Source organism: Diceros bicornis, assembly GCF_020826845.1.
Source record: "Diceros bicornis minor isolate mBicDic1 chromosome 16 unlocalized genomic scaffold, mDicBic1.mat.cur SUPER_16_unloc_1, whole genome shotgun sequence".
Lineage (NCBI taxonomy): Eukaryota > Metazoa > Chordata > Mammalia > Perissodactyla > Rhinocerotidae > Diceros > Diceros bicornis.
The window spans coordinates 1654984-1671408 of record NW_026690870.1 but is presented as its reverse complement, the minus strand read 5'-3'; the positions used below and the strand labels follow the sequence as shown (position 1 = coordinate 1671408).

Genomic DNA, 16425 nt, shown 5'->3' with positions numbered 1-16425 from the left:
CGCATCTCACGCATCTTTTGATTCCCATGGGAAGACAGAGGCCTGGTGGCTTCCACTCCAGGAGGACAGGAGTCAAAGAGCTATGGATGGGTGCCAGGACCCCTGGGAACCAGAGGGGTGGCTGAGCTGAGTTCTCCCCTAGAAACCCATTCCCACCACAGACCCATTTGAATCTGCCTCCCCTTCTCCACATCTACCTCTTCTGACCACCGCCTCCAGGCCCAGAACAGGAGGTGTGTGAGCAACCTGGTCACAAATCTGTCTCAGTGCTCAATCCAGTTGCACAAGTGCATGGAGGGCCGGGGTGGGCTGTGTCCCAGACTTTCAGGAGAAGAGCGTCAGTGGGAAGAGAGTCACAACAGACACTGTGTCAACCTGCTGGATAAGCAGGCCTGCCACTGCCAGGACAGCCTCACAGGGGTCAGGGCTGCCATGTGGCTCTCACCTGGATGGAGAGGGGCAGGCATAGGGCCCAGACCCAAGCCAGGGTGCATTGGGTGAGAAGTGTGGAGGGAAAGGCCAGGCCTCTGACTCTGTTGCCCAATTGCCTCCCCCAGTGCCATCTCTTCTCTGGTGGAAACCTGCCTGGACCAAGGGCAGGATTTCTGGGAGCTCCTGCACTATCCCTGCTTCAGCATGAAGCTGGCCTCTCTGCATCTCAGCTTGCCTGGCTCGGGGCTGCAAGGCCACGCCTACCTTCTCCAGGTCCAGCTGGAGCATCCACGGCCCATTGAGGCAGAGCTGGAAGGTGAGGCGACTGCAGTCTGGGATGACAATTTGCAGAGTGTTCAGAGGCTTGGTTCACTTCAATGCAGTGGGGTCTTTCCTGGCTTTGACAGGACAGGGGAAGTCAGCTACTTGAGTGAAACTGTTTCTTTCTCCTGCTGCAGTACCATCTCCAGAGCTCCCTCCAGCTCCAGAGCCAGAGCAAGGGCCAGCTCCATGGCTAGATCCAGCTCCAGCTCTAGTTCCACCACGTGTGCTAGAGCTGGAGCCAGTGTCACCTCCATCAGTCCCTCCAGGGCCAGAGCCACCACCAACCTCAGCTCCAGCCCCAGTGCCAGCTCCTGAGCTGGAGCCAGCTGGACCATTGGCTCCAGGGAGAATCCTCCCTCCACCTGGAGAGATAACAGCAGAGCCAGATCCAGTCCCAGAGCCCGCCTGCCCCTGGGACGTGACCACCAAGAACCTGCTGAGGGAGGAGAAGCCTGACTTCTTGGAGTTCCCTCCCCGGCTGGTGGCAGAGCAGTTAACACTGATGGATGTGGTGAGCAGCGGGGCTCTCAGGGCAGGTGGGGCAGGCCTTCCCTGTGCCATCAGCTGCCCCAGACCTGCCATTTCCTGATCCAGAATCCCATGATCTCGGTCCAAACTCCTGCTTCCCCACGTACCCTCATGTGACCTGAGCAGCCTTCTTAACTCCCAAGCCTTTGCTGTCCTCATGTGGACAGTAGGGGTGGACTTTGAGAGCAGCTGCCATGCAGAGTGGCTGTGCAGGTGGATGAGGTGGAGGAGAGGAAGTTGGGCAGAGTCTGCGCTTTGGTGGGGGAGGGGAGCACACTGAAGGGCTGTCTCGTCCTTGGGTAGTTGACTCATTTGCCCAGGAGGCCTCAACAGCCTCAGCACTAATTAGGCACCTCGTGTACATGACTACAAGGCAGACAAACAAAGCCCATGGTTGTTGCTGCCTTGGGGGAATGTGCATCTGAAAGAGGAGTCAGACCCCAGGATGGTCAGAATAGGTGGAAGATGCCCCTAGAGATGGTCAAGCAGGAGCCGAGTTCTGGTGCTTGGAGGAAGTGAGACTGGGCGGCGAGCAAATGCCACTTCCCTGCGCCACAGTATCGGTTCCTGGGTCATCCTGTGCTGGGTGCCCTCAGGGGACACAGGCAACACCCAGGGACTCCCACAAGCCTCAGGCCGCATTCTCAGCTTCCTGAGCTCCAGCTCTCACCACTGACCCAGCCTGGGACTGGGGGCTGCGGAAGCTGAGCTAGGCTGCGGCAGGGCTGGGTGACACTCCCTGTCCTCCCCAGGAGCTCTTCAAGACAGTGAGGCCCCACGACTTCCAGGACTCCATCAGGTCCCAGTGTGACAACAGGGACAATGAGCACCTGACACCGACCATCCATGCCACCATGACCCACTTTAACAGAGTGGTTGAATGTATCATCACCACCTGCATTGGGGACCCGAGCATGACTGCCCAGGACAGGGCCAGGGTGGTGGAGCTCTGGATCCAGGTGGCCGAGGTAAGATGTGGGAGGCCCTGGGAGCCCCTCTCTGGAGTCAGGGGAACTGCCCCTTCTCCTTTCTCAGCTCTCATGTTTGAAGTCCGTGGTCAGAGCCTTTGCACAATCCTTAGGCCCCTCCTGCCAGGCCTCGATGACCTGACTCCTGGTCCCAGTGGTGGGAAGCTCACACCTGCCTGGGCTCCTTTCTTGGCTTGAGCTAAAATCCTCCTCCCTGGAAGTATTCCTCATGAGGGTCCAGCTGTGCCTTTTCCGGGTTCCCTGAGCCGCTGTCTCATCCAGGACAGGAGACGTCAATGAGGCGACAGAAGCCAGAGGAAGCAGGGCTCCAGCTCCCCCTCACAGCTCATTCTCTTCCCTTCCCCAGGAATGCCACGGCCTGAGGAACCTTTCCTCTCTCCATGCGATCTTCTGGGCTCTGGAGGGCCCCTCCATTCAACGTTTAAAAGAGACGTGGAGACAGGTGTCCAGGTGGGTAGGCCTCTCTCCATGCGAGCACCACCTCGGTGGACCAGACACCCCCCACAGGGCTGGCATTGCCCTACAGTCAGTTGGGACCTCCTGGGAGACAGCAAACCCTGGGGATAGGGTCTGACCTGGTTGGCAGGCTGGAAGTCTTTCTGAAAACTTAGGCCAGTGGTTCTGCTTCAGGAATCAGTTTCCCTAAGTGACAGACCATGGCTTGAACCAAATTGAAGATTTTCAAGTGTTTGCAGCAACAGAACTCTCTGTCCACGTGAAATTAAGACTGTTTAAAACACATCTGCTGAGAAAATAAGAGAATGGAGGCCCCAGGTGACAATAGGAGAGCCCCCTCCCCAGTCCCAGACACCTCAGGGCTCAGAGGACACAGTGAAAATGCTCATCCAGGCTGTCTGGATCTTCTGGGTTTTCAAACAAAAGGGATTTACCCTCAAACCACTCCACAGTGTTTCTTTCCTTTTTTCCCTCCTCAGGAAGAACTGTCAAATACTGAAGAAGATCATCCAAACATGCCACCGGGAGAGCAGGAAGCTTCTCAAGGAGGTGAGTGGAGGCTGGAGATCTGGAAGGACGGGAGGTGAGGTGGGGAGGGACCAGGCAGGATGTGCTTTGGTAAGTTTTTCTCTTAAGATTCCCCGAGAAATAACGGTGTGTCTTGTCCAGCTTGACAGGAAGTGGGGGGTGTGAGCTGCAGGGGCAGGTGGGGACTGTTTGGGGCAGGAGGCCTTGGTCACGGGATACAGTGGTGTCGCCTGGACTGTTGCAAGAGGTGAGGAGCTGGCAGAATGAGCAGGTGTCTGGCTTCCATGTGGACCCATCAGCTGGCCCTCATCATCCTCCAGGCTGGCGGGTGGATGGAGTGGGTGGGGGTTCCTTTCTTCCTAAAGCAGCCCAGTCTGTCCTCAGGAAGCCAGGCCCCTGCTGCTCCTTCTGTCCTCACTGCACCTCGCAGGGGAGGGCACTCTGCCTGTCCCAGGGATGGGCACTGTGAGGTCACACAGGCCTTGTGGACACAGGGGCTGCCCAGCCTTGGGCCAAATGGTGGATCTGGGACAGAACTGTGTGCTCTCTGGGACTGTGCAGTCTAGCCCAATAGTGGTCACTGCTGACAAAACAGTGAGTCTCCCCCGGTGCCTTGTCGACAAGGATACGCCCCAGATGGCAATGAGAATTATCGGGGAACCTACAGATTCTTAATGGACCTTCCTGACAGATTCTTAATGGCCTCCATCGAGGCCCTGGCAGGAGGGGCGTAAGGATTGTGGAAAGGCTCAGACCACGGACTTCAAACATGAGAGCTGAGAAAGGAGAAGGGACATTAGAAGTTTCCAAGTGAAAAAGGATGCAAATGTCACCATTACACAGTGCCGTGGTCAGCCCCTACACTGTCACTCAGATGTAGCACAAGGGGGTCCCCTTCCTGAGTGAATGAAGGAGGAGTTCTGTGCAGGGACCATCCTGAGGGGATCCTAGGGAGCTGAGGCCTTTGGCATGGCCTCAGGTCCAGCCTGGTGTCAGGGAATCCCAGGGGGCTGGAAAACACAGAAGCCACTTGCATGGGACCCAGAGACACCTTGTGCCTCTCCATCCATGGCTCATGTTGACTGAGGGCCTCAACACACCCCGAGAGTCCAGAGGACAGGACATTGGTCCGAGGTGTGTCTGGAGGAGGAGTGAAGGCCAGGGGCCAGGGCCTCTGGCTGGGAGGGGGAGAGGTCTCCTCTGTGGTCCCCTGAGCAAGTCACTGCCCCTCTGTGGGCCTCGGTCTCCTCATCTGGGAAATGGAGGGAGATGATCTGTGGTGCAGGCCTCACAGGGGTGATGAGGTACAAGGGGGAGAGGAATGTGCAGGAGCTTTGTGCTCCTCCACCTCGAGGGGGGAGGGGACAGCACGGGTGACAGTCAGATGACACTGAGTCCTCAGGGGACCCTGGGAGGCATGGGGAATCCTCCTCACACTTTCCTGATGAGGAGAGAGGCTTAGGGGCCTGGGCAGGCCTGAGGGCACACAGGAGGGAGTGTTGGAGCTGGGAGCGATCTAAAATCAGGGCACCCTGGAATGGGAGCAGCCATAGACACCAGATGTCCAGGGTCCAAGATCAGGGGCCTGGGAGACATGGGGAAGGGAACATGGCCTCCCTGAGCCTGTCCTTGACCCTGCAGGAAGTGACATCTGTGAGGGCCACCCTGGAGATGGACCCCCAGGGAGCCCAGGAGAGGCAGCAGCAGCAGGTGAGGTGGCCTGAGTGGGAGGGTCCAGGTGTCAGAGGAGGGGTCACTCTCCTCACGGCTGGAGGCCTCCCTAAGAGAGGGGTCCCTCCTCCTCCAGCCCAGCTCCTGGAGCCCAAGAGCCTGAAATGCCTGCCCTGGAAGTGACCAGGAGGAGGCCTGGAAGGGCTGGGCCCAAGATGTGTTAGAGAGGGGAGGGGCAGGGACCACATACTCTAGGATTTGCCAAAAGCCGCCCCTGGGAGGTGACTGGGGAAGTAGGGTGGTCCTGGAGGGGGCAACGGGGGGGAGGCCGCTGAGGGTCCTAGGCTGTTCTCTGTGGGAATCTGTGGTGGGCAGGAGGCTGGGGTGAAGGGATTTGGGGGAGGGTCCATGGGGGCACCTGAGAGGTGGGACTCATCTCACCACTCCCACCCTGATTTCACAGGGTGTCGTCCCCTTCCTGGGCATGTTCCTCTATCACCTGAAGCTGCTGGACATTGGGATGGAGGATGATCTGGAAGTGAGTGAGCCTGGAGGTGGGGCCAGGGTGCAGGATCCTGAGGTTTGGGAGGCGAGAGCCCTGCACTGGGACCTGAGCTCTCAGTATCTGGCAATCTTCCTCTCATGAGAGCCCCATGGCCACCCCTGGGAGCTGGGGAGTCAGGCCCATCTTAGCAATGCGTGAATAGACGCTCCTCATAAGCCCCCCGCCAGTCTACCTGGGCTGGTGAAGCTCATAGCTGCCTGCCTGCAGAGCTGCAGGAGGCTGTGTCTGAGATGGATTCAGCCTCCCTCTCGGGCACTACCCCTGGGGGAGTGCCATCAGCCCCTGCAAGTGAGGAAGCACTTCTGTGTTCCAGCTGTCCCTTCCTCCCTGAGGCCTCAGTCTCCCCGTCTGTCATCAGAGAGGGTGTGCTACATAAGGTATCTGGCCTCAGCTCCCCTGTCCCTCCTGCTCTGGAGCCCAGAGCCTGGCCCAGTGTCAAGTTCTCTTTGTGGAAGGTCTGCCCTCTGCTGGGCCCTGACATTCCTGCAGCCTGAGAAGGGGTGGGATGGGGCTTGGTTATGGGCTTAGGGGGCTGTTTCTGATGGACATTGGCTGTCTCCCTTCCAGGGAAATCGGGTCAACTTTCAGAAATGGTGTGAAGTGAGCAGCTATGGGGAGGGTGGGGATGTGGAAATCAGAGACCTCCCCTGGCAAGATTTTCTCTGGCCTCATCCCTTGGGTCTTACATTTATTGGGAGAGTCAGATCCACAAAGCTGGGCATCCCATCACGTTGGCGGGTGCGGGAGGGGCTGGCATCAAGGACACCTTCCTGGATGAGGAACTAATTCAAGCCAACTGTGAGGACAGGCAAGTCCTGAATGGAGTGGGAAGGAAGGAGGGGTCCCGAGTGAGCACAGACCCCAGACCAGATCCTCACTCCGCACAAGTCCCTGGCAGCGTTCCCCACCCAAGCCCTGTCTGCATCCTGTCCTTCCTCCCAGAATTTCAAAGTCATCCGGAGGATCCAGCTGCTCCAGCAGGCTGCAAATGCATATGACCTGGAGCCCGATGAGCGATTTGGGGCCTGGTTCCAGGCCATGGAGCCCATCAGTGTCCATGAGAGGTGAGGGGGACAGGAGTTGGGTGAGGGCAGGACAGACTCTCTCTGATGGCCAGCTCCAGAGCCTGTGGCCTGGCTCCCTGATCAGCCACAGAACTCGTAGCGTGGTGACCCATGGGGCACCAGGACTCAGCTGCTGGCAGGCTCTGGGAGGGGCACCTGAGGTGTGGCTCCTGGTAGCTCACAGGTCCACTCTGTCCTGTAGCTACTGGGTCTCCTGCCAGCTGGAGCCCGCACACCAGAAGGCAAGCAAAATGCGGCTCTTCAGGAGAAAGAGGAACCGGACATCAGGGCAAAGTGAGTGTTGGGACCAGGAGCGACTGAATCCTGGGGCTCAGTACAGCTTCGGGCTAAGCATGGGCCTAGATCCCAGCTCCACTGCTGAGCAGGCCTGGGACAGGCCGCTCCCCTCTCCTCTCTGGGATTCAGTTGCATCCTCTGAAATGGGTGATGCTAAATGATGCCTCCTGCGTCAGGGACAAACGGGGTGCTGTTGATGGACTGAGCACTCGGTACAGGGTTTGGATCAGAGTGCAGTGGGGCAGGGAGTTGTGCCATGAATCTCAGGAAGGTTCCCCAAAATAGTCTGTTTCTTCTCTTCAGCCACCATGCCCTTGGTGATGAGCCGTCACACTCTGGAGACCACAAGTGCAGCTCCTCCTGACCAGCAGGGACACTGGGACCCTCGGGGTGCACCGGGCCAGCTCTTCCCACCCTGAGTGAACGAGGACATCCTAAGACTTTCCCTGGTTTCCCCTAAAGCCCCAGAGGGAGGGCACCACCCCCTCCAACTCCCTGACATCGCCCTGCCAGCCACTGTTAACCCATTGGGTAGGAGTGATATTATTTCTTTAATAGTAAATGGTAGATTTGACTCTTACGTTATATCCTGTTTCTGTCACAACCTGGCTGTTGTGGTGTGGTTCTTTCACTTCTTATGCTCATGTAAATGAGACACAGAATCTCACTTTCCTCCTTGAATTAAGAACTTGTGTATGGTCACAGCTTATTTTATGTGGGAGAAGGGAGGAGGGCCAGCCTCCTCCCTGGCTACTGAATGAAACCCTCAAGTCCCACTTCCTCAGAGGACAGGTGCATTTCAGTGTGGTTCACCTGGGCCAGGAGCAGAGACAGCCCCTCAGATCTCCCTGGATGTAGAGGTTGGAGGGACTTTCCCAGGCAGAGCAATAACCACTGAAATGTGGGTGTCTTTCAAATAGCACTTACCAGGACCATGTCCTTCCCCAGGACAGTGGCTGTCTTTCTACAGCTTTCCAGGAAGAAGGAATGTTTTTTGCTTCTCTTGTTGAGGTTTCTTGGATCAGATATTGGAACTTGCCGTTTTCTAATCAGTGTCTGGATTTGCATCAACACTAAATGAGGAAAAAATGTAAAAAGATAAAAGTTTGCATGTGGAACGGACAAGGACAGAGGAAGACCATGTGCAGATGGACTAAGGGCCGACAGGACATCCCCATCAGGCCACCTCTAGGGCTCCCTGTTCACCATTCGCCTAGACTGGAATCCTCCTGGGATCCTGGCCCATGCCCGTGGACGTCCTTTTCCCGCTTGGTTCATGTCTAGAGGGAAAGACTCATGATGCATCTTTTAAACCTACAACAGGACTTTGTTCTATAAACCTCACTGCTCCCTGTGAAATAGGAGTTCCAGCATCCCTGCACTTCACTGTAGGATTCTTTTAGGGTAGAAATTCCCTAGAAGGCCCCCAGCCTCTCTGTCAGGTACATCGTGGCCATTCCTCCCTGGCTGGGCCTGAGGGATCAGGGGTGAGCTCTGGTTTGCCAGGACAATAGACCTTAATCCTGTCCACGGAATGACCCACACCAGCCCTTGCTGCCCTGGGTGACATCTGGGCCCATGAGGTTCTCAGGTCCATGGTCTCAGACAATCACTGGTTTACACACTCAGTCGTGTTGTTACTGACTTGTCCCAAAGGGTCAGCTTGGCCTGAGGGCATAGAGCACGTAGCCCCTGGGACGGCTGTGTTCTTTTCCCCCATCTGTGCTGTGGTTATATGGTTTTGTGTTACAGGGATGTGAAACTTTCCTGTTGGGAGTTTTGAAAGATGAGGCAGGAGAGGGGCAGGTATAGAAGTGGGTCCAGCAGGGGAATGCCACCAATCTTAGACACCACAGACACAACAGACACAACCTTACCAATTAAAATACTGAAATGCTGCCCACGTGGGTGGTTAACAGACACTGCTCAGAGCTCATGCCGAGAACCCACCTGACGACCTGGACCTAAAGGTTTAGCACCCGGCATTTTGAACATAATGCCCTGGAAACACCCTGTAAGACAAGGGCCATTGTCTTGAATTCCTTGGTACTTCTTCCCCCTCCTTTCTGAAGGCTGCAAGTGTCACCCAGGGAGGCCTTTTCAGTTCAGCCAGAAGCAGAGTAGAAATCCTGGTTCCCACAGCCCAGGTCCTTCCTTTCAGGGCACTCCCATCCAGGAAAGAAAGAATTCACACATCAGTGTAGACACACAAACACACACACTCATATTCCACCCAAATCCCAAGATGCATGAACCAACAAGAGATTAAAAGTGACTTCAGAAACAGATCAACCAATTGCAAAAGAAGGGTTTCATTAAGATCCTGACTCAAATAAAATGTAAAACCAGGAAATAACCTTGAGAAAACTGGGAGACTTTGGATACTGACTAGATAGTTGATTATCCGAATGACATTTTTATTTTTGTGTGTGATCATGTTATTTTGTTTGTGTTCTAAAATTCCCTCATCTGTACCAGAAACGGAAATATTTACAGCTGAAATGATGCGCTCTCAGCCATCTCAGCTGGTTAATTCTTGGGGTCTTGGTGTGAGGATAAACAAAGCCAGATGGTATACGAGTTGACAATCTTTGAAGCAAGTAACAGAGTCACAGAGATTGATTTTTCTCTACTCTGAGATTTAGAGATTTTTGAAAACCTTCAGAACACAGTTTTGATAAAAATAGTATACTTGCTGTTCACATTACAATGTTACAAATGAAAACATCACAAATATAAAGGAATGTTGCTCCTTCCTGACCTAAGGAAGCTCTCTCTCAGTCTGGCTTCTGTGAATGACCTGATGATGCCACCAATTATTCACTTATCACATGTTTGTTGAGTAATTCCTATGTGCTCTGTGTTGTGTGCAAGGCGAACCCATTTCCACGACTCTGGATCTAGTGTGGGAAGGAAGGCAATGAGCCTCCTGCCAAGGTTCTCTACGGGGAAAATAATGCCCCCAGGGGGTATGCTCATTCTGGAGATTCCAAAATCAAAGCTACACAAGTTTGCCAGGTAACAGATAAGAGATACTTAATTCATGATATAGAAATCACCTATGTCTGAATTACCATGTGACAGTGAAGAGAAAGATTGATGCATTTTATGTTATAATTAGATGCAAATTCATAGTGCTGGCCCCTGGCCGAGTGGTTAGTTTGGCATGTTCTGCTTTGGTGGCCCAGGTTCAGTTACCAGGCACGGACCTACAGTACTCATTAGCAGCCATGCCGTGACGGTGACCCACACACAAAGTAGAGGAAGATTGGCAACAGATGTTAGCTCACAGTGAATCTTTCTCAGCAAAAAAACAAAACAAAACAAAAAAACAAATTAGATGCAAAATCATAATAAACATTTATGGCATCGGGTTTAATATACATTAAAAGACAAATCTCATTCAAGTAGGTATCATCTCTTTGAGTGTCAGTTCTAGAAAAAACAAATCTAAGTTCAAAACACTAATTCCTCAGCTACAATTATCCTATCAATTTTAATATAAAAAGGAGAAAACTCATAGTAAATAAAATTTGAGGTTTAACATGAAATGTCAAGATCACGATGGACGTTACAAAGAGATGCTGTGAGAGTCAAGCCTGTCTCATGGGGAATTTCTCAACGGCACCACTCTCCTTTTCTTCAGCACCGATGTTGCCTTCCTCACTGTGTTTTCAGGATGCCTTTCTTGGCTCCTTGCTCTCTCTGGCTCCCCGGCAATCTCGTCTGTCCTCGAGGCCACAGTCAGTTTCTCCCATGCTTTTCTTCACTTTCTGTGTCTGTCTCCTGATAGCTCTAGAAGATGCCCGTTGCCTGCAGAGGGGCTGTGAGTGGCCCAGACCCATTCCTGGACTCATCTCTGCCCAATATGGACAGTGGCCCGGGTGGGCTCAGGGCTGGTGTGCCGATCCCTCGGCCCCAGCATGGTCCAGAGATTCACATGGACCAGCCTGTGCGACTGTTTCAAAGGTATTTGCGACTCCAAAGAACTTAAGAGTTCTCCTTCACTGCTGCAGGCCTGCAGTCCCTGCATCTACTGTATCCACAGACTTGCTGGGGCTTCTCCAAGGTCTCCTCCCACTGACTGCATCTGACCTCACCGCCAGGATGGGAAGTTAGTCCAGTAACTGGCCTCTGGAATATGCAGCTACTTAGGATTCAGGGTGCGTAGAACTTTAGTTTTCTGATTGGGTTTATTTTCTTGGTCTTACTGTTTCCACTATGAAGTCTGGGCATATTTTTTGAGCTTTCTCTTTCAGAACAAAATAAAATGTGAAATTTGAACAAAATGGAGGATGAAGACTACCATCCACGGAGAACGTTCTCAGCTCACGTGGATATTCCACCCTCCTTCTCTCCCTGGACACATGTGTCTCAAATCGCACTGTGCATCACAATCATTGGAGGGTTTTTAAAACTCGGAGTGCTGGACCTCAACCCAAGTAGGACTGGGGAAGAAACGGAGAATTTTCATTTCTAAGAGGTGATGTTGATGCTGCCGGTACAGGGACCACACGTGGAGAACAGGCTTCAGTGACACCATGAAGCTGATGTGAGACAAGGCTCACATGAGAAAGCTCAAGGTCATTATCCAGTGTCAAATCCAGACCAACTTCCCTCCGCCATCTTGCTTCAGGACGTTCCTCTCCTCCTCTCTCTCTCATGGTCAAATACACACATGCCGGTGCTCCACAGCCCACTGTTATTCGGACACAGAATTCCAAGGACTCCACAGCTCCTTTACGGCCTCATCTCTAATGAAATTATTCACTATTCCATCCTTAGTCATTCACTTCCACACCCTGATCCTATCTTCACCCAAAATTCTCCTGCTCCCAAATCAGTAACTCAGAAACACCATATTCCCACCACAAATTTCCACATTTCCACTTTTGACACAAAGAACTCCCCTCTAAGTAACCATTCTTCGAGAAAGTATGTTACTCCAGTAAGCATATCTTCACAACCCTCTTGCTTCTCTTCTCCTACTCCTCTCTATTAATCCTGCATTCCACAGTCCATCATTTTACTCACCCACTGACCATACTCGCAGATTCCTTATTGCCATTATATCTGCCTTGCAAGCCGCCCACTTCAGATGATTCCAAATACTTGCCATGCCATGTTGACACTTGCACTGAAGAGAGAATGCACCAGGAGCCTGTGGATCCCAACAGAGAATCACAGCAACCAATGGACCTATATGCATTTCTCTAATGCTTCCTGAATGCTCTGTCAATTTCTTTCCATTTCTCAAGTTCCAAAAATCTCTATTTTCTCCTGACCTACTCTATATTTCACACATAACTTGTTAACCATCAAACAAGAACTGTTTCACTCTCTAGTCATCAGATCTACAAATATTCCTCATAAGGAATTGATTTATCACACCCTTTCTGTTGCTATATCCAAAGAAATTTCTTTCTTGCGGAAACCACTCTGATTTTTATCTCATTCTTCAATTTCAATGACATTATGCCCTCCACATTTGTTGCACTTTCCATCACTTCCCTACTGCAATCATCCCTCAGGTTTCAAATATGCACAAATCTCTACCATCTACAAACCAATCCCTCATCCAGCATTCCTAACAGTCCTCACCCCCCATGCCCCTCCTCTTGTCCTCCTGCCAGGGATCCGCTGTGAAAATTTCACATATATCCAAATGCCTCTGTTTGCACGGTGCACACTCAAGCCCATCCCCATTCTGTGGATGCTTCTCTTGCTAACCTCACAAGCCATGTCTCTTACCAATCCACTGGGGACTTTTCATGATTTGTCTGACATGCTCTGCAGTAGCATGTGACCTTGTGGACTTCAACGTCATTTTAAAAGCCTATTTGTCCTTGGGATCCACCACCCTACACTGTCCTGCTCTTGCCTGTCTGAACTTCCTGAGGCACTTTTTGGCTTCTCTTTATGACCACCCCACAATGACTGATCCTTCCTGGAAGTCAGCCCTGCTCAGACACCTGTTGCCCATCTGCACCCTCCTGGGGCAACACCATACATTTCCCTTGCTTCAAATACCACTAATGAGCCAAATACGTCCAAAGAATCAGCAGAGACCTAACTCTGACCCCCAGACCCATTTATCTACCTGCGCACTCACGGCATCAGTGATGACTCAACTCACAATGACCAGGTCCCAAGTTGAGAAAACCACTTCCCCAAAATAATTTGCTTCTCTCTCAGGGTTCCCAAACTCACTTGTTTGTGCTAATAATGCGTCTAGCCCTGGGTGTCACTCTGGACACCCTGGCACCCCACACTCAGATATCAATAAACCACCCATTCACCCTCCTGAATCTACCTACAGGTTTTCCACTTTTGAATTATTTCTAATCATCTTTCAGATCTCATACAAAATATCATTTCCACACAGTGAACTCTCCTACTCTAGTAAGCCAATTTATAAAACTCCATTTTTCCTCTTTGTTGATTTTTTTTTCTATTTTAGTTATATGTGCATTATTATCTATTTCTTTCAAGATTTAGTTCTTTCTCACTAAACTGGATACTCCATGAAGACAAGACCAATATGGATTTTCCAAATTTTCCCACAATAGTGTTCACATATGGCTTTGCACACATAAAGGGCTCACATATATTATGTGTACAATATATATTTTATATTTATATACATATAAAATTGAAACATTAAAAATTCACTTCCTGAAATATTTTAAATCCATCCACTTAACTACTCTTATGCAAAGACACCACCTTTAGAGTGGTACACTGCAGTAAATTAGCAAGAATAGTTTAAGATTCCAAATCCTTTCTCCTCGTAATAAAATCATGAGATTCTAGTCACAGTGATCTGTTTAAAATGCAAAAGTGATCAGTCCATCTTAACTTTTAAATCCCCCGTTTCTGTCTTCAGCACATATTTCTCCTGTTGTCTTATCATAATTATTAATACTACCCTTTTCATTCCCTGATATGTTTCAGTTTGGAGGGAAAACTATTTGTTCATTCTATTTTTAGAGCACTTACTACATGCAAAGCTCTGGTATAAAACCTGTGATCTACAAAACAACTAAACAGACAGACTGCCCCTGTTTGATTTAGTCTTAGTGGGAGGAAAGAGATAATAAATGGCAAAGGATGTATAACATGCCATGTAGAAATCACTGCTGTGATGAACAAATAAGGCAGAGAGTGAAAGTTTGAGCTTGAGCACATTTTCTAATTACTTGTGTGTGTGTGTGTGTGTGAGCGCTCATGTGTGTTGCCTGGATGGGAAGAGTTGCTTCCTCCTGCGGGGTTGGAGGAGCCTCCTATGCCTTGGGAAATGTCCTCCATGTGCACTTAATATGCACTTTGTTATCCATGTGTATTAGTCAGGATTCTCTAGAGAAATAGAACCATAGAATATATATAAGCATATAGAAGTGGAGATTTATTGTAGGAATTGGCTCACAAGGTTATGGAGTTGAGAAGTCCCACAATATGCCATCTGCAAGCTGGAGAACAAGAAAAACCAGTGATATAATTCAGTCAAAGTCTGAAGGCCTGACAGCCAAGACCTTTGATGTCCAAGTGCAGGAAAAGATGGATATCCCAGGTCAGGAAGAGACAGTGGACTCAGCCTTTCTTTGCTTTTTGTTCTATTGAGCCCTCAACAGATTAGACAATGCCCACCCACACTAGTGAGGGTGGGTTTGTTTATGTAGACCATGGAATCAAATGCTAATCTCTTCCAGAAACATCCTCACAGACACACCCAGAAATAATGCTTCACAGTCCAGCTGGGCACCCCTGCAGCCAGTCAAGCTGACACCTAAAATTAACCATCACATCATGGCTTTATCCAACCAAGACCAACAGAGATATCACAATGTGACCTATGTCATTTCAATTTTTCAGAACACATGTTAAACAAAGTAAATACAAACAGATGAAACTGGATTTTATAACATTTTTATTTAACCCAAGAAATCTAAATATTATCATTTCAAAAGCTAGTCCACATCAGTACAAAGAACAAGATACTCAGGTTTTATGCTCCCTCTGTCTTACTGTTGAATTTCAATGAATACTGGCTCCTCAGATAACTTAATATGATCCAATTTATAATTTTCTCCTACCTATTTTAGCTTTATTGCATCAAAAGGAAATCATTTTCTCCTTATTGTCAAACTGCTCTGCTATCTCTTTTTTAAAAAATTAAAGCTATATATTGTGTTTATGTTAGAAATGAAATTAAAAAATTAAGTAATTAAGAAGGATTTGATTCCAGCAAAAGGCTGGTTTACTAAAACGAAAGACTGTTCAAGAGCAAATCTTCCAAGAAAACCACAGGGTCAATGACATTGGAAAATTCAGGGTAGAATTAGAATACACATGCGATGTGATTAAAAGGGGAGTAGTGAGAATGTGGAGAGGAACTGATATCTGAAGTGAAAATACACAAGCATGTTCCAAGTTGATGAAAGACATCAATCTACAGATTCAATTAATTCAACATTCCCTAAGCAGAGTGACTACACAGGAAATATTAATGAACTGAACTATGGTCTAAAAACCAAAGTTAACGTAAAGGATTTTAGGGACTATAGATGCCAAATAAGCAAGAAAAAGGCCAACTGGTGATTTCTAACCATAAATAAAATAAGATAGACATCAACAGAGCAGTATTTTTTAAATGCTAAAAGAAATCTCATGTCAAACCAGAATTCTACATCCAGCAGCAACAGTGCCCCAAATAAAGATGTCCTAGAAAAACTTAAAGTGAAACTTTTGATTGTCAGCAGCCTTGAATTAGACAAAATACTGGAGTGAGTTATCACATCCAAAGGAATATAATCTCAGGTAGAAAACCAGGAACAGAGGAAGGACTGAAGAGGAAAGGAAAGGATAATTTATAGATAAATATAAATGAATTTTATTTTGTGAAGTAATTCTAGAAATCTCTCATGGAGATTAAAATATATGTAGAATAAAATGCATGAAAACAGTAATACAAATGTCAGGAAGGTTAAAAATAGAATTGAAAGTGTTTAAGTTATTAGCATTTGGGGGAGGTGGTAAAAGTAATTATTCTCATTAGACTGTATTAAGGATTCAGGATTTAGCCATTAGTGCAATTAAACAAAGATTTCTATATGATTTCAACTAATAAGTTTATAGACAAAATAACGGAATAATAAAAGAGTTGTCAACATCAGTGAAGTAAAGAGAGTAAAGGAACGTTAATTATTCAGGTCAAAGGGAAGGGAAAGAGTAAGACGGTTGAAATAATTACAAGTTTACTGGTAATTACCTGAGATGTAAATGCACAAAGTACTAATTTATTTTTAATGGCTGTGTGATCTATTCTAGAGACTTATTAATAAATATTTTGGACATTCTTTTATTGATAAATGTTTACACATTCTCTATTTTTTCCTATTAAAACATATGTTGTATGGACATTTTTGTACATATAAACTTCCATTCCTATTTTTACAGAAAATATCTATAGTGGAAGACAAAGGAAATATTAAAATGTTGATAGAAACTGCAAATACCACCTCCCCACACAACTGTATTAAATTTTTTCATCTACCAACAGTATCTGACAGTG

At 48.9% G+C, this 16425-nt stretch overlaps 1 protein-coding gene across 1 annotated transcript; it reads left to right on the top strand.

Annotated features, from left to right (window-relative positions):
• The first annotated feature begins 5723 nt into the window (after positions 1 to 5723).
• Positions 5724 to 7344, top strand: LOC131401781 (ral guanine nucleotide dissociation stimulator-like). The gene is made up of 4 exons (XM_058536935.1): positions 5724 to 5762; positions 6436 to 6557; positions 6760 to 6851; positions 7158 to 7344. The coding sequence occupies exons 1-4, from the start codon at positions 5724 to 5726 to the stop codon at positions 7271 to 7273; spliced, it is 369 nt and encodes a 122-aa protein (XP_058392918.1). The 3' UTR covers positions 7274 to 7344.
• Positions 7345 to 16425: the final 9081 nt, after the last annotated feature.